At 39.7% G+C, this 17,172-nt stretch overlaps 2 protein-coding genes across 2 annotated transcripts; one reads left to right on the top strand and one right to left on the bottom strand.

Moving 5' to 3' along the window:
- Positions 1 to 762: 762 nt before the first annotated feature.
- LOC122546813 (mevalonate kinase-like) lies at positions 763 to 10,756 on the bottom strand. Its single transcript, XM_043685439.1, has 6 exons — positions 10,572 to 10,756; positions 9,624 to 9,714; positions 6,274 to 6,421; positions 4,060 to 4,210; positions 2,058 to 2,213; positions 763 to 904 (listed from the first exon to the last, which is right to left on the bottom strand). Exons 2-6 carry the CDS (start codon positions 9,699 to 9,701, stop codon positions 778 to 780), a joined length of 660 nt encoding a protein of 219 aa, XP_043541374.1. The 5' UTR covers positions 9,702 to 9,714; positions 10,572 to 10,756; the 3' UTR covers positions 763 to 777.
- A 237-nt stretch (positions 10,757 to 10,993) lies between these two features.
- LOC122546812 (corrinoid adenosyltransferase-like) lies at positions 10,994 to 15,717 on the top strand. Its single transcript, XM_043685438.1, has 3 exons — positions 10,994 to 11,184; positions 14,873 to 14,928; positions 15,597 to 15,717. The coding sequence occupies exons 1-3, from the start codon at positions 11,078 to 11,080 to the stop codon at positions 15,692 to 15,694; spliced, it is 261 nt and encodes an 86-aa protein (XP_043541373.1). The 5' UTR covers positions 10,994 to 11,077; the 3' UTR covers positions 15,695 to 15,717.
- The last annotated feature ends 1,455 nt before the right edge of the window (positions 15,718 to 17,172 follow it).

Raw genomic sequence — 17,172 nt, 5'->3', positions numbered from 1 at the left:
AGGCATGGATAGGGTAAATAGACAAGGTCTTTTCCCTGGGATTGGGCGTGCAGAACTAGAGGTATAGGTTTAGGGAGAGAGGGGAAAGATATAAAAAGGGCCTAAAGGGCAACTTTTAACACAGAAGGTGGTATGTGCATAGAATGAGCTGTCAGAGGCTGGTACAATTACAGTATTTAAAAAGGCAAATGGATAGGTTTATGAATAGGAAGTGTTTAGAGGGATATGGGCCAAGTACTTGCAAATGGGACTAGACTAACTTAGGATATCAGGTCAGCATGGACAAGTTGGATTGAAGAGTCAGTTTCCGTGTTGTACATCACTATGACTTTATGACTCTAAGCGAGTGCTGATGCATCATCATGGTATTTTCTTACAAAATTATTCAACACATATTTCCAATTCATTCTGTCCCTTCTCACTAAATATTGCTAGCAGGACCTGCTTTCCAGAAATGGGAAGGAGTAATTACATGAATGAGAAATCTAAACTGCTGCAGTGAGGATGCCACCTTGTGGCATGCATTGCAATTCCACCATTTCCAAATCAAACATCAGTATGTTACACAGTCAGTCAATCATCAACTCTTTCTGTTACTAGTCACTTCCAGAGAAAAGTTACATTATAAAACTTAAATGAACAAGCCATTTGGACTGTACATTGCTAATAGCCCATACAAGCCCTCTTCCCCTCCAACTTTATTTATCAACATCTCCTGACGTTTCTTTCTCCTTAAGAGAACTACAGCACATTGAATCCCACTAAAATATTCTGATTTTAATACAATAAATAAATGTTACCCCATGTTCCCACAGCATTATCCACACCAGATGGATTTCCATGGATCAATTTCTCTCCTTGAAATGCCCATTTGTTAATCAGCTCCAGTTCATCTTCACTCCACCTGTTTGTCAGTAAAGAGGAAAATAAATGCATAGAAACATTGGTCAGCAGCAAGAATAATATTTTTAATGAAATACTACCAGAACATGGCTTTATTTTACAATGTTTAATGGTAATGGTTCATTACATCTCCTCCTTTTTTCCTCCATGTATTTTCACAATAAATAAATATATGCTATAACTATATTATCTTTCACACTGCAATACAATTTATTACACTACGTCCTCCTAATCTTGCTGAAATCTAATTTTTTTAGATCTACTGCAATTTGTACCCACTATGTTAACTGGCTCCTCCTTGGCAAATGAACAATTAACCCAAAAAAGATTAATTAATTTTTATTGATTAAAGCTTCCAGATCACCGGCGGTTTAGGAATCTGCATTTTCCTTGCCATGGCCTAATCGGATAGGGAATGAGGTAAATTGTCAGCACGTAATTGACAGGCTGAATAGCATCTTTCTGTCAAAATAGGTGCAGCTGATTGTAGGCTGTGGCAGAACAGCTGATGTGTAGGACAAAGAGAAGTGGTATCTGCATCATCCAAGATTGGGATGCTGAGTGCAATGCTTCAAGATACTCCAACAGACAGAGTATTGCATTACACCTCTAAATAAATCTTTTTCTCATCCTTGGCAAAAAGAACAAGTATTTCTGTTTAACTACACTCAATGTCACATGACAGTCTGGTTGAACAATTTGATATTTTCAACTTTACAGAATCAGGTGAACACATTAAGGTCACTTCAGACTTACCGGACCATTGGGCTGCTTTCTCATTAGAGAGAGATGACTAATTGTGGTTTAGTCTGAGGGTCACCACTGCTCAGGTAAGGTGTGGGGGAGGGATGGTGGAGGTTGGAAAGAGAATCCTTCATCTTAAGCTGGTGTGGGAATCAAACCCACACTGTTGGCATCATTCTATATTGCAAACTAACTTTCTACATCACAGATACCAGTTACTAAATTGCTAGAGAATCCCACCAATAAACATACCCAGCCCAACTCAATACAGTAACAGATAAACCAGTCAAAGATTTCTGTTTGAAATCAATAATTCCGGATTTACAGCTCTCCCCCTTTTCTTTGACTGGATAATTTATATGTCTAATTATAGGACAGGTTATAGAACCTCAGGAGGTATCTTTGCTTGCCTGGTACTGTTGTAGTCCTGTGGAACTGGCCAGGTAATGGCCCCACTGGCTGATAAAAGAGCTGCTGCCAGACATACACAATATGCAGCACTAGATCCCAAGCCAGCTCCTATTGGAAGTTCAGACCAAATCAGAATGTCCATGTTTGGCACCTGCCTACCATTTAAAAAGATAAAAACAACACAATGTCATTTCAGCATTTTGATTGCTGCAAGGTGCATACGTTCACATTAGATTTGTAATTTTCTTCACTTAGCGTCATAGAGATATACAGCATGGAAACAGACCCTTCGGTCCAACTTGTCCATCTCAACCAAGATATCCAAAATTAATCTAGTCCCATTTGCCAGTTTGTGACCCATATTCCTCTAAACCTTCTATTCATATGGTTCATAGCTCCTTGAAAGTGAAGGCGCAGGTAGATAGGATAGTAAAGAAGGTGTTTGGGATGCTTTCCTTTATTGTCAGAGTGTTGAGTACAGGAGTTGGGAGGTCATGTTGCAGCTGTACATGACATTCGTCAGGCCACTGTTGGAATATTGTGTGCAATTCTGATCTCCTTCCTATTGGAAAGATGTTGTGAAACATGAAAGGGTTTAGAAAAGATTTACAAGGATGTTGCCAGGATTGAAGGATTTGAACTTTAGGGAGAGGCTGAACAGACCAGGGCTATTTTCCCTGGAGCGTTGGAGACTGAAAAGGGTGACCATATAAAGGTTTATAAAATCATGAGGGACATGGATAGGATAAATAGACAAAGTCTTTTCCCTGGGGTGGGGAGTCCAGAACTAGAGGGCATAGGTTTAGGGTGAGAGGGGAAAGATATAAAAGATATCTAAGGGACAACTTTTTCATTGAGGGTGGTACGTGTATAGAATGGTTTGCCAGAGGAAGTGGTGATGGCTAATACAATTGCAACATTTAAGAGGCATTTGGATGGGTATATGAATAGGAAGGGTTTAGAAGGATATGGGCTGGGTGCTGGCAGGTGGTGCTAGGTTGGGTTGGGATATCTGGTCAGTATGGACAGGTTGGACCGAAGGGTCTGTTTCCGTGCTGTATATCTCTATGACTCTATATATCCACTTAGATGCCTTCTAAATGTAATTGTACTACCCTCCACTACTTCCTCTGGCAACTCATTTCTTACACACATCACCTTTTGCATGAAAAAGGTACCCCTTAGAACTCTTTTAAATCTTTCCCCTCTCATTTTAAATGTATGGCCTCTTGTCTGGACTCTCCCCACCCCAGAGAAAAGACTTTGTCTATTTATCCTATCCATGACCCTGGGGAAAAAAAACCTTGACTATTAACCCTATCCATCTTTTGACAAACACTTAAACGGCCCTATGTCTTTTTGTTATCATACACCTGAAATGAAACACTGTACAAGTTCTGTATGGATCCCTTTGTTAGTGATCTAATTTTTGCTACTGAATTTGTTGTTTCTTAAGAACACACCTGCCTCATTTCCCACTCTCTTTCTTTTCATATTTCTAAACACATTACACTCCAGTATATTATCAACCTCATAATCTCTGAACGCATGTTTCAGTTACTCTTAATAACCTCAAATCATTTATGTTTGTGAGATAATTTATTATTACTTCAATAATCTGTATCGAGTGCGTATTATTTTTACCTCTATGACACTGACCTATGTTCTCATCCATCTTTTTCTTATTTTTAGGTTACAGTTATATCCGCCTAAACTAAAACCCAATGCAAACGTATTTTCCAAGTCTAGTTTCTTGTGTCCTAGTCCTGATGAATACAAGACACAAAGCGTTGACCTCATGCCTCCTTTTAGCAACGCTTAAGTTCTGTACTACCAAGGAATTAAGTGTATTATGCAGCACCTATCAGATGTAATCCATAAACATCGTTAAGCCTTTGCAATAGTGACACCAATCTGACACCTTCCACCATCAAATTCTGCGCCAAGTTGAATTGTATCATTCATACTGCAGTAAACTTAGTGGATAGAAAAATCTAATACCCATTTCTGGTGGAGATAGCACCATAAAGGTAAAGGAAGCAGAGGATACTGAGGCTCTCTGTATCTGTCGAGCCTTCTGGAATTCCTGCAAATCGTCTCAATTGATCCATTTGTTCCTGGTTTGGAGCCTTTGGGGTCAGCACATCAGTCACTAAAAGAAAGTGAATAATAATAATAAATAATAATAATAATTATAGAATCAATGGGAAGTCAGACACAACCCATTTTGCACCTCTGCCACTTGTTTTTAAAGGAACAAACAAAAAGCAACACATTGCATATATTTCATCCTTTGATTTATCAAAAATTGTCTAGATTAATTATCAACTGTAGTTTAACGTTAACAAAACAGAAGTTAAATCTAGAAGTTATAATGTTTCAAATAATCACTTTTCCACAACTGATCTCTTACGTTAGCATCACATATGCAATTAGTTAACATTCAAGATCTCTGCATACAAAGTAACTGAATGAACTATTAAAATGTGGCAACAACTTGTATTTCCATAGCACTTGCCATATAGTAACACGTTCCAAATCCCTTTGTAATCAAGCCAACCATTTGACCAAATACTTTGTGCGACAGGCTTCTTTAAACCACTTCCAGCAGGAACTCATTGCTCTTAACAGAAACTTACATTAAAAAGTTAGTACGTGTTGGATTTTCTAAAATGTACTAGCAGCAAACATATCCCCTTGGATCAGTAAGTGGAGAAGAATATCCCACAAAGTACTTTTTCTGTAAATATTTTTTCCTGGGAGAAAAAAAACAGCTGGATGTCAAGCTCATGTGGAAGAGTTGCCAAGTTAGAGTCTCCAAACCTAACAATGAACAAATCTGTGCTTGCAAAATTTCAACTTGTCATCTCCCTCCCAATAGGAGATCCTAATTACATTTGACTGTAAAGAACTTGTAGCAAGGTTGGCAGAGACATGATGTAGGGCCATAGGGTTCTACATGGATATTATTGGAGCTCAACCAAATTGCACACTCAATTAGGGCATGCTATCCAGTATTTAGTATTATGGAAGAACCTGCGCAGTAGCATGATTTAATCGGACATCTGCCTTAACAGAGGCCAACTGAAGTTACTTCAGGGTATTCAATGTAACCAAGCTTGAGCAGTCTGGGATCTTTCTACTGCTATTGCTCGGATTTATCTTTGCATCTATTTATCAAACAGAGTGATCCTGAATTGCGCAAGTTGACTGAAAGACTTTTTGTTGCATGACTTTAGGCTCTGAGCCAAAATAAGAATTGTAGGGATTTATCTTCCATGTGCTATAAACTTGAACTGTATTGGAACTTAATTATTATTCAAAAGAATATTTACAATCTATATTCAAAAGCTTGAAGGGACTGAATATACAATGACTAGATTTGCTGGTAACACCAAGATAGATAGGAAAGTAAGTTATCAATAGGAAGAGACTCTGTAAAGGAATATGGAAAGGTCAAGTATGTAGGCTAAAATTTGGCAGATGGAGCATTACATGGGTAAATGTGAACTTGTCCAGTTTGCCAGGAACAGCAGAAAAAACAGTCTTCTGTTTAAATGGAGAGAGATTGCAGAACTTGGTCATACAGAGGAATCAGAGTGATCTGAGGAAATAACAGGTCTCCCTTTTAAAGAAATGAGGGTAGCTATTTTTCTTTCAGATGTCATTATTTTATGGAATTCTCTTTCTCAGACAACAATGGAGGCTGGTCATTAATTTTATTCAAGGTGGAGTCAATCTAAAATCTATCTGACAAGAAAGTTGAAACAAAAACTAGTTCAGCTATGAAAGACCAGGCTCAAAAACTGAAATCACTTACTCCAGCTCCATCTATTCCTATGAGAAACAGTCAAAAATACCCCTTTGTCTATTAATCACATGCAGGCAGAAATAGGCATCTTCCAGGTACTGATACGAACAAACAATTTCTCCATCTATGCCCTGAACAGTACATTTGAGATTTCTGGTGAACCACGCAAAACTGCAATGTCACCGAGATTAATACAAATCCTTATTCCAGAATGTTAGGTTTAAATCATGTTTGAATGTTGCCAGTTTCCCAATATTTCACTTTTTATTACCACTTCCCTGTACCCTTCTATTGGCTGCACCATCTTTTATGCTAATATTCTTATGAATTAATGTCTCTAAAAAAAAGTTGCAAGTACAATGTCCTTTATTAATTATAATTTTGTTCATTTGTGTGCATCTTACCACCAATTGCTGACTGCAGAAACTGGAGGGCAGCAGGTTTCCAACTAAGATGGACGTTAATATTTGGTAAGTTTAATTGCACTTTTTGATCAGGACATGGTTGCAGTCGGAGATATGTTTTCAAGTTTAAGCTGACTGCCAGAGCCACCTACAAATACAAAAAATATTTAGCATTAGTACCATAATTTCAAAAACAATACATTTATCTCAGCATTCCAAACGCATAAGAAAATCAGTGTTGACAAGTGATTTCTGTCTGCTATAATAATGATACCAAACAAAAACATTTAGTTTTTAATTGGCTGATTGACATTTGCCTTAACACCTAAATTTTGCCAAGGGAACAAGAAATGGAAAATAAAAAAAAGAAATCACTCCCACACTGTCTGTCTATCATTAATAAAAATTGAATATAGGGGAGTGATTACAATTCAACAAATTATTTGCCATTGTTGAAGAATTACCATCTTACCTGCCTCTATGATATTTTACGCAAAACTGAATTAAATCAACAAATAAATCAAATGAAAATTCAAACTGAAAATTAATCACAAAAGGGAGTAAGGTTACAATAGTACGAAGGGAAGAAAACAAAGTAGGTTGTCCCTATGGTCTTCGACATTATATCTGTTCCTGACTTCATAGATTTTTGATTGATTGATTGATTGATTTATTGTCACGTGTACCAAAATACAGTGAAAAGCTTTATTTTCGTGTAGTACAGACACATCATAGTAAGCAAGGATGTACAGATCAGAGGTTGTTTAAAAACCAAACTTGGACAAAAGCAAAGGTTATGTTGCACAGGGCGTGCGCTAGGGGAGATCAACATTAGCAAGATCAACATTATTTGAGATAAGAGAATCCATTCATCAGTCTAGTAACAGATGGGAAGAAGCTGCTCCTGAACCTTCTGGTGCATGTGTTCAAGCTTCTATACCTCCTGCCTGATTAACTGAAGAGGTTGTAGGAGATCATTACTGGGGTGCAGTGGGTCTTTGGTGATGTTGGCAGCCTTTCCGCAGCAACAGGAGCCACCTAAATGGAGACCATGCATGGAAGGTTGGATTCAGTGAAGGTCTGGGCTGTCATCCCTCCGAAAAACTTGACGCTGTCCACCTTCTCAACCTCAGTTCTATTAATGTAGACGAAGGAGTGTTCTCTTCCTTTCTTTCTGAAGTCAATGATCAGTTCTTTAGTTTTGCTGATGTTGAGAGAGAGATTGTTCTCTCAATGCACCAAGTCATTAAGCTCTCTAGCTTCCTTCCATATTTTGACTTGTCATTGTTAGATATCCATCCTACTATGGCAGTGTTGTCAGTGAACTTGTAGATGGCACTTGGAATTTGGCAACACAGTCATGGGTGTATAGGGAGTACAGTAGGGGGCTGAGGACTCATCCTTGGGGGGGCTCCAGAATTAAGTGTTTTTGTGAAGGAGTTGCAGTTACCTCTCTTCACTGAATGTGGTATGTGAGTCAGAAAGCAGAAGATCCAGTTGCAGAGCCAAAACCAAGGTCTCAGAGTTTTGAGATTAGTCTGGGGAATGTTGTTGAAGACAGAGCTATAGTCAATGAGCAAGAGTCTGATGAAGGTGTACTTATTGTCCAGATGTTCTAGGGATATGCTGTCCGCTGTAGATCTGTTTCATCAGTAGGAAAATTGTAGAGATTGAGGCAGGCTGGGAGACTGGAGTTGATGTGGACCATGACCAGCCTCTCGAAGCACTTCATGATTATGGAGGTGAGAGCCATTGGGCACGTAGTCATCAGGCATGTTGTGTGTGCTTTCTTGAGTACCAGGATGATGGTGGACTTTTTTTAAGTAGGTGGGGACTTCAGCTTGTACTAGGGAGAGGTTGAAGATGTCAGTAAATACCTCCACCAGTTGGTCCGTACAGGATCTGAGTGCTCAACTGAAATGCTGCCTGGCCCACTGAGTTTCTCCAGTACTTTATCTTTACTTTTAACCAAGCTATAGTGTGAGCTGTACATGGCCTCTGGCTTTCACAAAATACCTCACAATCCTCCTGTATAAACTAAAATCGGTTGTCAAAGGTTGAACACAGATTACAGTATAAGACAAGAGAAAGTTAGGACTTCAGATGCTGGAGATCAGAGCTGAAAATGTGTTGCTGGAAAAGCACAGCAGGTCAGGCAGCATCCAAGGAACAGGAGAATCGACGTTTCGGGCATGAGCCCTTCTTACAGTATAGACAGGCAACTAATTGAATGGAAGAACCAAAGACTAGCTGGGTTAAATAGTATGTGTGCAAGAAAAATTTATAGTGCATCCTAAAGATTTGTGTTGTGAGACCTCCAAATTGTTCAGATATAAAATGACAAGGAATCACAGTCTCAGGTGTGACATAGCAGAGCATCACCCTGGTAGACTCGATTGAGGAGCCATCCTTAAACTGATGGCATATATTATCCCTCATGGGGTAGAATTTCGCTAAGGGTGGGTGAAATGGGTCTTAAAGTGTTAGTTGATTCATTGTTTATAGATGCCAATAAATAATGTAGGTTGGGTTATATCATCAAATTAAAATCTCTAAACACATATGTGGAGTCCTGCACAGAGCATGTGGTCACCATCCATCAGTGACAATGTTCCAGGACACCAGGTCAATGCATATATGAGCAATGAGAATGATCCCTGCTGTCAGAGGGTCAAATTACAAAGACTTTACAGAGATGTTTTTAAATTAAATTCAGCCCAGATGCTTTAATCCTCTACTCACAAATATCAAGGCTAGAAGTCCTGCATATCACATTTTGATTCACTTCATGTAGATGGCATTAGGAAAGGACGTTACGTCCTCCAAACATCTACTCACCAGAAGCTACACAATTTAGGTTAGTTCTCAGAATTACTACATTAAAAAGAACAGTTTCAGATAGTACAGTGTTGTAATTGGTAATTCCTGACATGCCGTCAGAAAGTTTTTCTTTAGACAGTGATTAACAGCTGGATAGGTCTATTAGGAAGAGCAGCTAAAGTCAAAGTACCAGAGTTACTTAGGAACTAACTAGTTGCTGTTATAATAAGATGCATTTGTTATCTAAATTTGGTGATATATACAACATAAATGTGAAAATTCGACCCATTTAACAGAAGATAATGTCAATTGCTTATTCTCACTATAAATTAGCAATTTCATGGACAAATTATTTTGCCATCTGTAACTGCCATTGCATTTTTGGCACCATCTATACTTATTGATGTGTTCAAAAGATTGAAATCAAACCCAATTAAATAGATTACTCTCCCCCACCACCCCCAGCCAGAGTGTCTCTCTTTCATGTACAGAATGTAAACTGTCTTTCTTTCAGTTAAATGCATGCTTACCTTTCCATGAACCACAGCATGTTCTCCATGCAATATCACCTTCCCTGGAGCCGATATAATCAATGTCTTGTTTGCCATTGTGAAATAAACGCTAAAAGAGAGAAATTTTATTTCATTCAATTGTTAAAATCAGTCAAAATTAAATATAGCAATGAAATTGTTACAGAAGTCTTGAAAAAGATTTATCAATAAAATATTCCACAATTCAACATTCATAGAAAATCCATAAACAGATTGTTTTTAATACCAGCAGCACCACATTTATTATCCATCCCTCATGGGCTGTACGCAATTTCTGATTTTGGCACTCTTATTGGGGTGTTTGGTGGGGAATCTTTTAAAAACCCAGCAGACCTACATTTATGTATTATCTTTCAGGTTGCCCCAAAGCACTTTTGAAGTAGTTACCTTTGTAATGTAGAATGCACACACATATGCATACACAGAAAGCACGTGCAAACATCAATAACCAAATAATCCTCTTTTAAGGAAGTTCTGAACATAGCTCTGACTCAGAACATTAGCTCTGTCTCCACAGAAGCTGCTAGACCAGTTGAGTTTATCCAACACTTTCTCATTTTACTTCAGGTATCCAACATCCACAGTGCTTTGCTTTTAAGTGATGTTTGTTGAGTGATAAATATTTGCCATGGAATTCCCACGCTTTCTTCTTCAAAGTACAGTAGTGTCTTGGGATCCTTTTGCACCCACAAGGACAGATTGAAGGAAAGCATGGTTGGCAGTACAGCACGCCCGCTGTGGGAAGCCTTGTTTGACATTCAGTGGGTGTTAAAGCCAGAGAGGTTGCATACCATATCACATACAGCATCTTTAACATTTACGAAGCAGCTACACTCATGCATTCTCTTAACTTGTTCATTTATCAGACTATATTACTGATGCAATCGCTTCACTTGGTCTTTGTTCTGATGAAGAAGGGTCCATTACCTGGAAGCTTCATAAGCGGCTGCGTAGTTCCAGCATTTTCTGACGTTCAGTAAAACATTTCATTCTACTGTCGGTGAGAGAGAGGTAAATTTTGTGCAACTATTGACATTGATATCAAACACCATATACATAACTATCCCATCCAGCAGCTCGCGATCCAAGTACCGCCCACAGGAGGCGGTGCCTAGTTCGCAGCCCAGCCAGTCAAATGGCGGCGCTGCTGTCGCCATTCACCAATCGGGATGCGAGTTCCCCTGTCAATCAGACCACACCCCAACGTATCAGCTCCGGGGCCAAACGCTGAGCACCCTAGAAAGCCGCAGCCAATCAGAGAATGGACACTTTATGTCGGAACCAATGTGCTCGGCCCGGCTGATCAACGGGACGATGCCAACTGACCAATGGGAGACGGATGAGCGGAAGTGGTGGGTGGGAATGGCTGTGTGCTGGCCAATCGGGTGGCGAACTTGCGGTGGCCTGACGGCGGCGCGAGCTCGAGGGGCCGGATGTTGGCGGTTGTTCTCCGGGCGGTTGTGTGTGGGCGCGGCTGTGGGGTACCGACTGCCGCCCGGATATGTAGCAGGCGGAGCTACTGCAGTGCAGACAGTGATGGGTGAGCACCGTCTGAGAGGAAGAGCTAAAAGATATGGGGGTCGGGGGCAAAGAATGAGAAGAGCAAGTGTGTTGATATCAATCCTCACCGTCGGCCTCAAAGCCTGTCCACTATCCGCAAAGCACATAGAGTCATAGAGATGTACAGCGTGGAAACAGACCCTTCGGTCCAACCTGTCCATGCTGACCAGATATCCCAACCCATTCTAGTCCCATCTGCTAGTCCATATGCCTCCAAACCCTTCCTATTCATCTACCCATCCTGATGCCTTTTAAATGTTGCAATTGTACCAGCCTCTGGCAGTTCATTCCACACACGTACCACTCTCTGCATGAAAAAGTTACCCTTTAGGTCTCTTTTATATCTTTCCCCTCTCACCCTAAACCTATGCCCTCTACTTCTGGACTACGTCAGGAATGTGATGGAATACTCCCCACTTGCTCGGATGGTTATAGTGCCCAACATTACACAAGAAGCTGGACACCATCCAGAAAAAAAAATCCCCTGTTTGAATGGTATCCCTTTCGCTACCTCCAGCAATGTGTACAGGAAGTTCCCAGGTTATGAATGAGTTCCATTTTTTTCCACTGTTCGTAAGCTGAATTTGTGCCTAAGTGGGAACAGATATGGGCTAATTTGTCCGCTCGTTCGTTTGGACAAAACATTACAGAACTCATCATTTTTAAAAATGAAAAGCTGGAGTTAGGTTCATAACTACAGGATGTTTGTAAGTCGGGCGTTTGTAACCCAGGGACATCCTGTATTATGTACAAGATGCAATGCAGATAACACTCCTTAGGCTGTACATTCCACATCTAAGACTGTTGGCGTGGCTATCCCTTGAGGTCATGGTCTTTGTTCTGTTGATCTGTTTATGGGCTGTCAGGTGGCTTATGAGTCCATTCTTGGCTTTGGAAGTTCTTCTGCATTCAGGACAAGTAGTTCCACTTGGCAGATTGGGTTTTGGTTGTTGCTGCCTCGCTTTCTGTTTTCTTCTTTCTTCTAGCTCTGCACATCTGTTGGCTTTGACTGGCTGGGCTGTGAACTAGGCACCGTCTCCTGTGGGCGGTACTTTGATCGCAAACAGGCAGAGTTTGCTGTCCTTGGCATTGTTTTCCCAATTGTTGATGTCGATGTTACATTTCTTAATGGGGCAGCAGCTATGTAGGAACACTACCAACTGTATGTTCCCCTCTGAGCTACTTGCTATCCAGAATTGGAAATATATTGTTATTTCTTCTAAGTTAAATTCCTTCCCAAACAGTGTACCAAATGGACTTGAGTTGTTTGGGAGGGTAACTCACCTCTCAACATCAACCAGGGATGGCAATAAATGCTAGCCTAGCTGGTGATGTCCACATCCTTTTATTGAACTAAAAAAAATGAGATGGTAAAATGGGGACCTGGAAAAAGCACAGCAGATAAAGCAGCGTCAGAGGATCAGTCTGGATGAAGGATTCTGCCTGAAATGTTGTCTGTCCTGCTGCGCTGATGCCACTTGCTTTGCTATGCTTCTTCCAGCTCCACTTTTAATAGACTCTGACTTTCCAGCATTTGCAGTCCTCAATATCTTCAATTTAAAAAAAATGACACTGGCTGAGGGAACATATAGTTTTAAAAAAACAATAATGCCTGGAATTGAATTTATTGGAGTCCCATTTCGAAGTACACAAGTCAGGCCACCATTTCCTAGTTTTATTGTTTGTTCCTTCTGAGACTGTATTCCTTTCATTACAAACTTATTGCCATACCAAACAAATGATAGGACCAGATCAGTTCTGCAGGTGGTGTCGCTTATTTACTATGAAATGACAATGGAGCCGCCTTTAAAGGGAGAGTAGTGGTACGTTGAATATGATTAGGTTGCAGTGTTTCTTATTACATGTAATATATATGTGTAAAAGTATGTGTGGATATAACATTTTCATACAGATGTGACACACAATCATAAAAATAACTCAAAATTCTCTATATGGTTCTAACCTTAAGTTTAAACAGACTTTGGTTTACAATTTGTACAATAGACATTATTGAGTATACCTCAGTTGCATTTTATTAGCTCAATCCATCCTACAGAATGAAATTTTTGATCCCGATTCTTAGCGAAAACCTTTTAAAAACAACTTGCATGCTGGATTTTAGCTATATAACTGGTGCTGTTGACGGGATTGCAAAAATCCAATTTCTTTTTGAACAGTTTATGGTGTTATTAAATTTTTATTCAATTATTTTTATGAAAAATAATCTAATGGTTTTACTTGTTATTTAAAGTTGTAGTAATCTTATCTTGCTGTAATGGTTACTATACAGAGGAAGAGATTCTGGGGGGCAGGTGGTAAGAATTGTTGTCTTGGTGTGGAAAGGCCTGGGTAAAAATGTTGTGGCTTGAGACTGATGATCATTGGATATGGAAAAGTGGGAGTGAATCTGGAAGAATAGATAGGAAAGAGAGAAATGGATATTGTGTTTAAATGCTGGACTGGGAGTATTACTTGACTATGCAGAATTGACAAGTCTTCAATTGGGAGAGATATGGCAGTGCTTAGAGGTTAGAGTTGGGGTGTGTGATATCACTGGACTTACTAACCTGGTGTTAGAGGATCTTGGAGGTGGATGATCAGTGGTAGTTCTGGGTGCAACTGACAAAATGTTATTGTTTTGTCTGCTTTATGTGGGTTTTTTTGGTATAGTTATTTATTCTGATTGTGGGAGTAATAGAGAGGGTGAATGCTTTGGAGGCTTAGGGAAGGGTCAATTAGAAATTATTAACAATGGTGGGCCCTGCTCACTTTTTTGAACTGTGAATTTGGGAAATCTACAATTCTTTTTTAAAAAGCCAAGAATGTATTTTGAGAGAGGTAAATCTTTCTAGGTTATTGCACTGAAGTAATTTTACCTCCCCCAATCTGATAACAATTGGCACTTTGCCTTCTTACAGCCAGATATAATACCTGCCTTAACACAGAATGTTGGTTCATAGGAGAGGGGCTGGAATTGATTTGGGAGCTGTTCATGATGAGTAGGGTTTCTAAGTGAGAAGAGATGTAAGAACTCCTCCAGCCCCATGAATTCCCAATCTCTTTTCCATGATTTAAAATAGTTTTGATTTGGAAAAAAAACCTTTTAAATCAATACTGGAAGTTGTAATTAAGCAATGGGTTACATAGTTTCATTTCCCCAATAATGCATCAATGTTTCTTCTTCTGTAACAAATTTATTTTTTCCATTAACAACCTGGCTAATCTGTTCCGAGTCTAGAGCAAAACTGTCGTCGTTCAACCAGAGATGTGGAGCCCCAGTTAGAATCACAGAATCCCAACAGTGTGGAAACAGGCCCTCCGGCCCAACAAGTCCACACCCAGACCACTCCCCCACTCATTACTCTTCACCAATCTCAGACCCAACCTACACATCCCCGAACACTATGGGCAATTTAGCATGGCCAATTCACCTAACCTGCACATCTTTGGATTGTGGGAGGAAACAGAGGCACCCGGAGGAAACCCACTTGTTACCTGTTAGCTGACTGAGGGATAATAGACAACAAATGTGGGAACTTTTGTTTGATAGTTGACCAACTGAAGCTTTGGAGGAGTCTAGGTTCTGCTCCCCTTTGAGGCTAGCCTACGATTAGACAGTTAATGTATTGTTCCATTTTTGATTGTACTGTTTGTTTTTGCATTTCTAGTGCCAAAACACAAGAGCTTAAGATTCCCAAGATCTACACAAAAACAGGAGACAAAGGTTTGCACTGTTACTAAAGAATATATTTGCTTAACTGCTGAGAGTAGAGCTGCTCCATTAGATTTAGTAAGGAAAACAGAATGGACAATGAAGTATAGTAGTATTCTCTTGATGTAATAAAAGGTAGCTTTATTTTGTTTGTGGTTTTATGCATTGAGGGTGTTGGAGGATCCTTTTAAATTTGAGATTTTTTTCAAATAATTTTCAAGTAACAGAGCTCTTATCATACCTGGCCCACACAGTTCCTGCTCCCAGTCCTATGCCCAAGCTAAAGGAGGGAACCTGAGAGATGTTCAGAATCTCCTGCTAGCAGTTTTCTTGGGATCAGGAAGTTGCAGCGTTAGAGATTGTACTGACACTAAGTGTTAAAGTAGTGTGCCTTAAAGCCCTAATGCATTGTGATGCTGTTGAAGAAGAAAATTTGATATAATTATCAATGTTTTCCTATATTCAAACCTTGCTTTTGTTTTAGAAATCTACAAAAAGGTGTAAAAATGTATCTTGTTGAACAAAATAAGCAATAGCAAATCAGTAGCTTGCTTTGCGCTCCACTTTGACTTGTTTGCGTTTTCATTTGAATTCATTGCAACTTTTTGGCAAAATGCATAGCTTGGAATCTTTCCAAAATTTTTGTTTCTTAATCTTTTATAATTTCTCTGCTTTGAAAGGGTTTTCCACCATCTTCACTGGAGAGCGCAGGCGAAAGGATGATATTATATTTGAAGCTTTGGGCAGTACAGATGAATTGACGTCTGCCATTGGGTAATTAACTTAATATCTTACAGAATATTTAGAGTTATTGAGAAACTTGTTGTGGTGGCACACCTGTATTTTTCATAGTACTGTTTGCTGCAAAGGCTGCATAGCGAACTTCCCAAACCAAGAAGGTTCAATACTTCAAGTGATGTTAAAGTAGCTCAGTCAAGGCACCAGGTGAAGCAAAGTAATTGGCTACTATATTTGTGAGCTCTGAAGAAGGAAAATTACTCCATGGATTTCACTTTTTCCCATGGTATGGGGATACTGAATAAGAACATTGTCTATGTTACTTCCCAAAGTTAAATGATGCTACTTGCTATTTTAATGTACATATTGGCCTATTGAAGAAGGTACTTGAGGATATGTGGCATCCATGGAAATGTATTTGAGCAGGAATCAGTTCTGGAAAGAAAGAGAAAATGTGGGACAGTAGGAGAAGTAAAAAAGGGCAAAACATAATACATAGTTCTGGGTCACGAAAAATCACCTTGTACTGTTGTATCTTTCTGTATTTTGCATTAATTCAGTGGACTGCATTGCAATTTGTTGGAACATTGCTTGGGATCTTACAAGGATTTGAAAGATGTGGGCTATGGCAAGATGATTGGCAAGGTCGATCTCTAGATTGAAATCATCTCGCCACATGTTCACATTTTTCAAGCTGTGTAGTGAAACTCTCACTGAGCAGTGGCAAGTTCCGAATTGATGCTCATCATTGCTTATAAACAGCCCAACTTGTCACAAGTTACGATCTTGTCAACCTCACCATACAAACTAACTGTAGGAAAATTCAACATGTAAACCAGAGCAGGCTGGTCCAGACAGTAGAGGGAGAACTCACAAACCGAGATGTGTATCAAATAGCCAGGGGTCTGGAGAAGTGAGGGCTAGTGCTGGCAGGTCAACTCACTCAAAGGGTGGGCCATGATCATCCAATTGTCTCTATTTGCGAAAATTAGGGAGGGCAGGTAGGCAGTTGTAGGCACAAGTGTGTGATTTTGGATAAACCGGGCAAGTACAAAATCTGATGGAATAAGCGGTGGGGGTCCTTAGCAGCATGTTAACACTAAGACTGAAAGTCACTAGCAGAGGACCACTTTTGTTTCAGTTATGAAACTCATGGATAGTATGCAGTGTTGGGACTGGCTGTGTAGGGATTGTAATTAGCAGGGTAAGTGAGGGGGCTGCAAATGCAACAGTCACTGAGCATTCACAATAGAACAACATTGTTCTCCAGCATATTATCTTGGCAACACAGACATATAGGGTTCCATTCCCTGATCATTGTGCAGAATTGACCATCTCTGTAGTGTATCTCTCTGACCCTGTCATGGCTGGGGAACTCTGTCAGATGTATGCTACTGCGTATGCTGTTAACAAATCATTAGGCAATGATATGGGGAATGGGGTGCCTAAGGTATTGGATTGAGCTGATGCTATGCACGCTTGTTGCTCCCATTATTTCCAAATGATGTGTTTGGCATT

The sequence above is a fragment of the Chiloscyllium plagiosum genome, unplaced genomic scaffold, assembly GCF_004010195.1.
Source record: "Chiloscyllium plagiosum isolate BGI_BamShark_2017 unplaced genomic scaffold, ASM401019v2 scaf_14631, whole genome shotgun sequence".
Taxonomy (NCBI): Eukaryota; Metazoa; Chordata; class Chondrichthyes; order Orectolobiformes; family Hemiscylliidae; genus Chiloscyllium; species Chiloscyllium plagiosum.
Note: the sequence above shows the minus strand (reverse complement) of the source record. Positions and strands in the feature narration are given on the sequence as shown.

Bases quoted from the DNA above. Each gene is read 5' to 3' on its own strand.
- LOC122546813 (XM_043685439.1), bottom strand. From the start codon at position 9,701: ATGGCAAACAAGACATTGATTATATCGGCTCCAGGGAAGGTGATATTG. The intron at 4,211-6,273 runs GTAAGATGCACA...ACTTTCTTTTAG, and splicing joins TCTGCAGTCAGCAATTGGTG to TGACTGATGTGCTGACCCCA. The intron at 905-2,057 runs GCAAGCAAAGAT...ACTGACAAACAG, and splicing joins CAGGACTACAACAGTACCAG to GTGGAGTGAAGATGAACTGG.
- LOC122546812 (XM_043685438.1), top strand. From the start codon at position 11,078: ATGTTGGCGGTTGTTCTCCGGGCGGTTGTGTGTGGGCGCGGCTGTGGG. The intron at 11,185-14,872 runs GTGAGCACCGTC...TTGCATTTCTAG, and splicing joins TGCAGTGCAGACAGTGATGG to TGCCAAAACACAAGAGCTTA. The intron at 14,929-15,596 runs GTTTGCACTGTT...CTGCTTTGAAAG, and splicing joins CACAAAAACAGGAGACAAAG to GGTTTTCCACCATCTTCACT.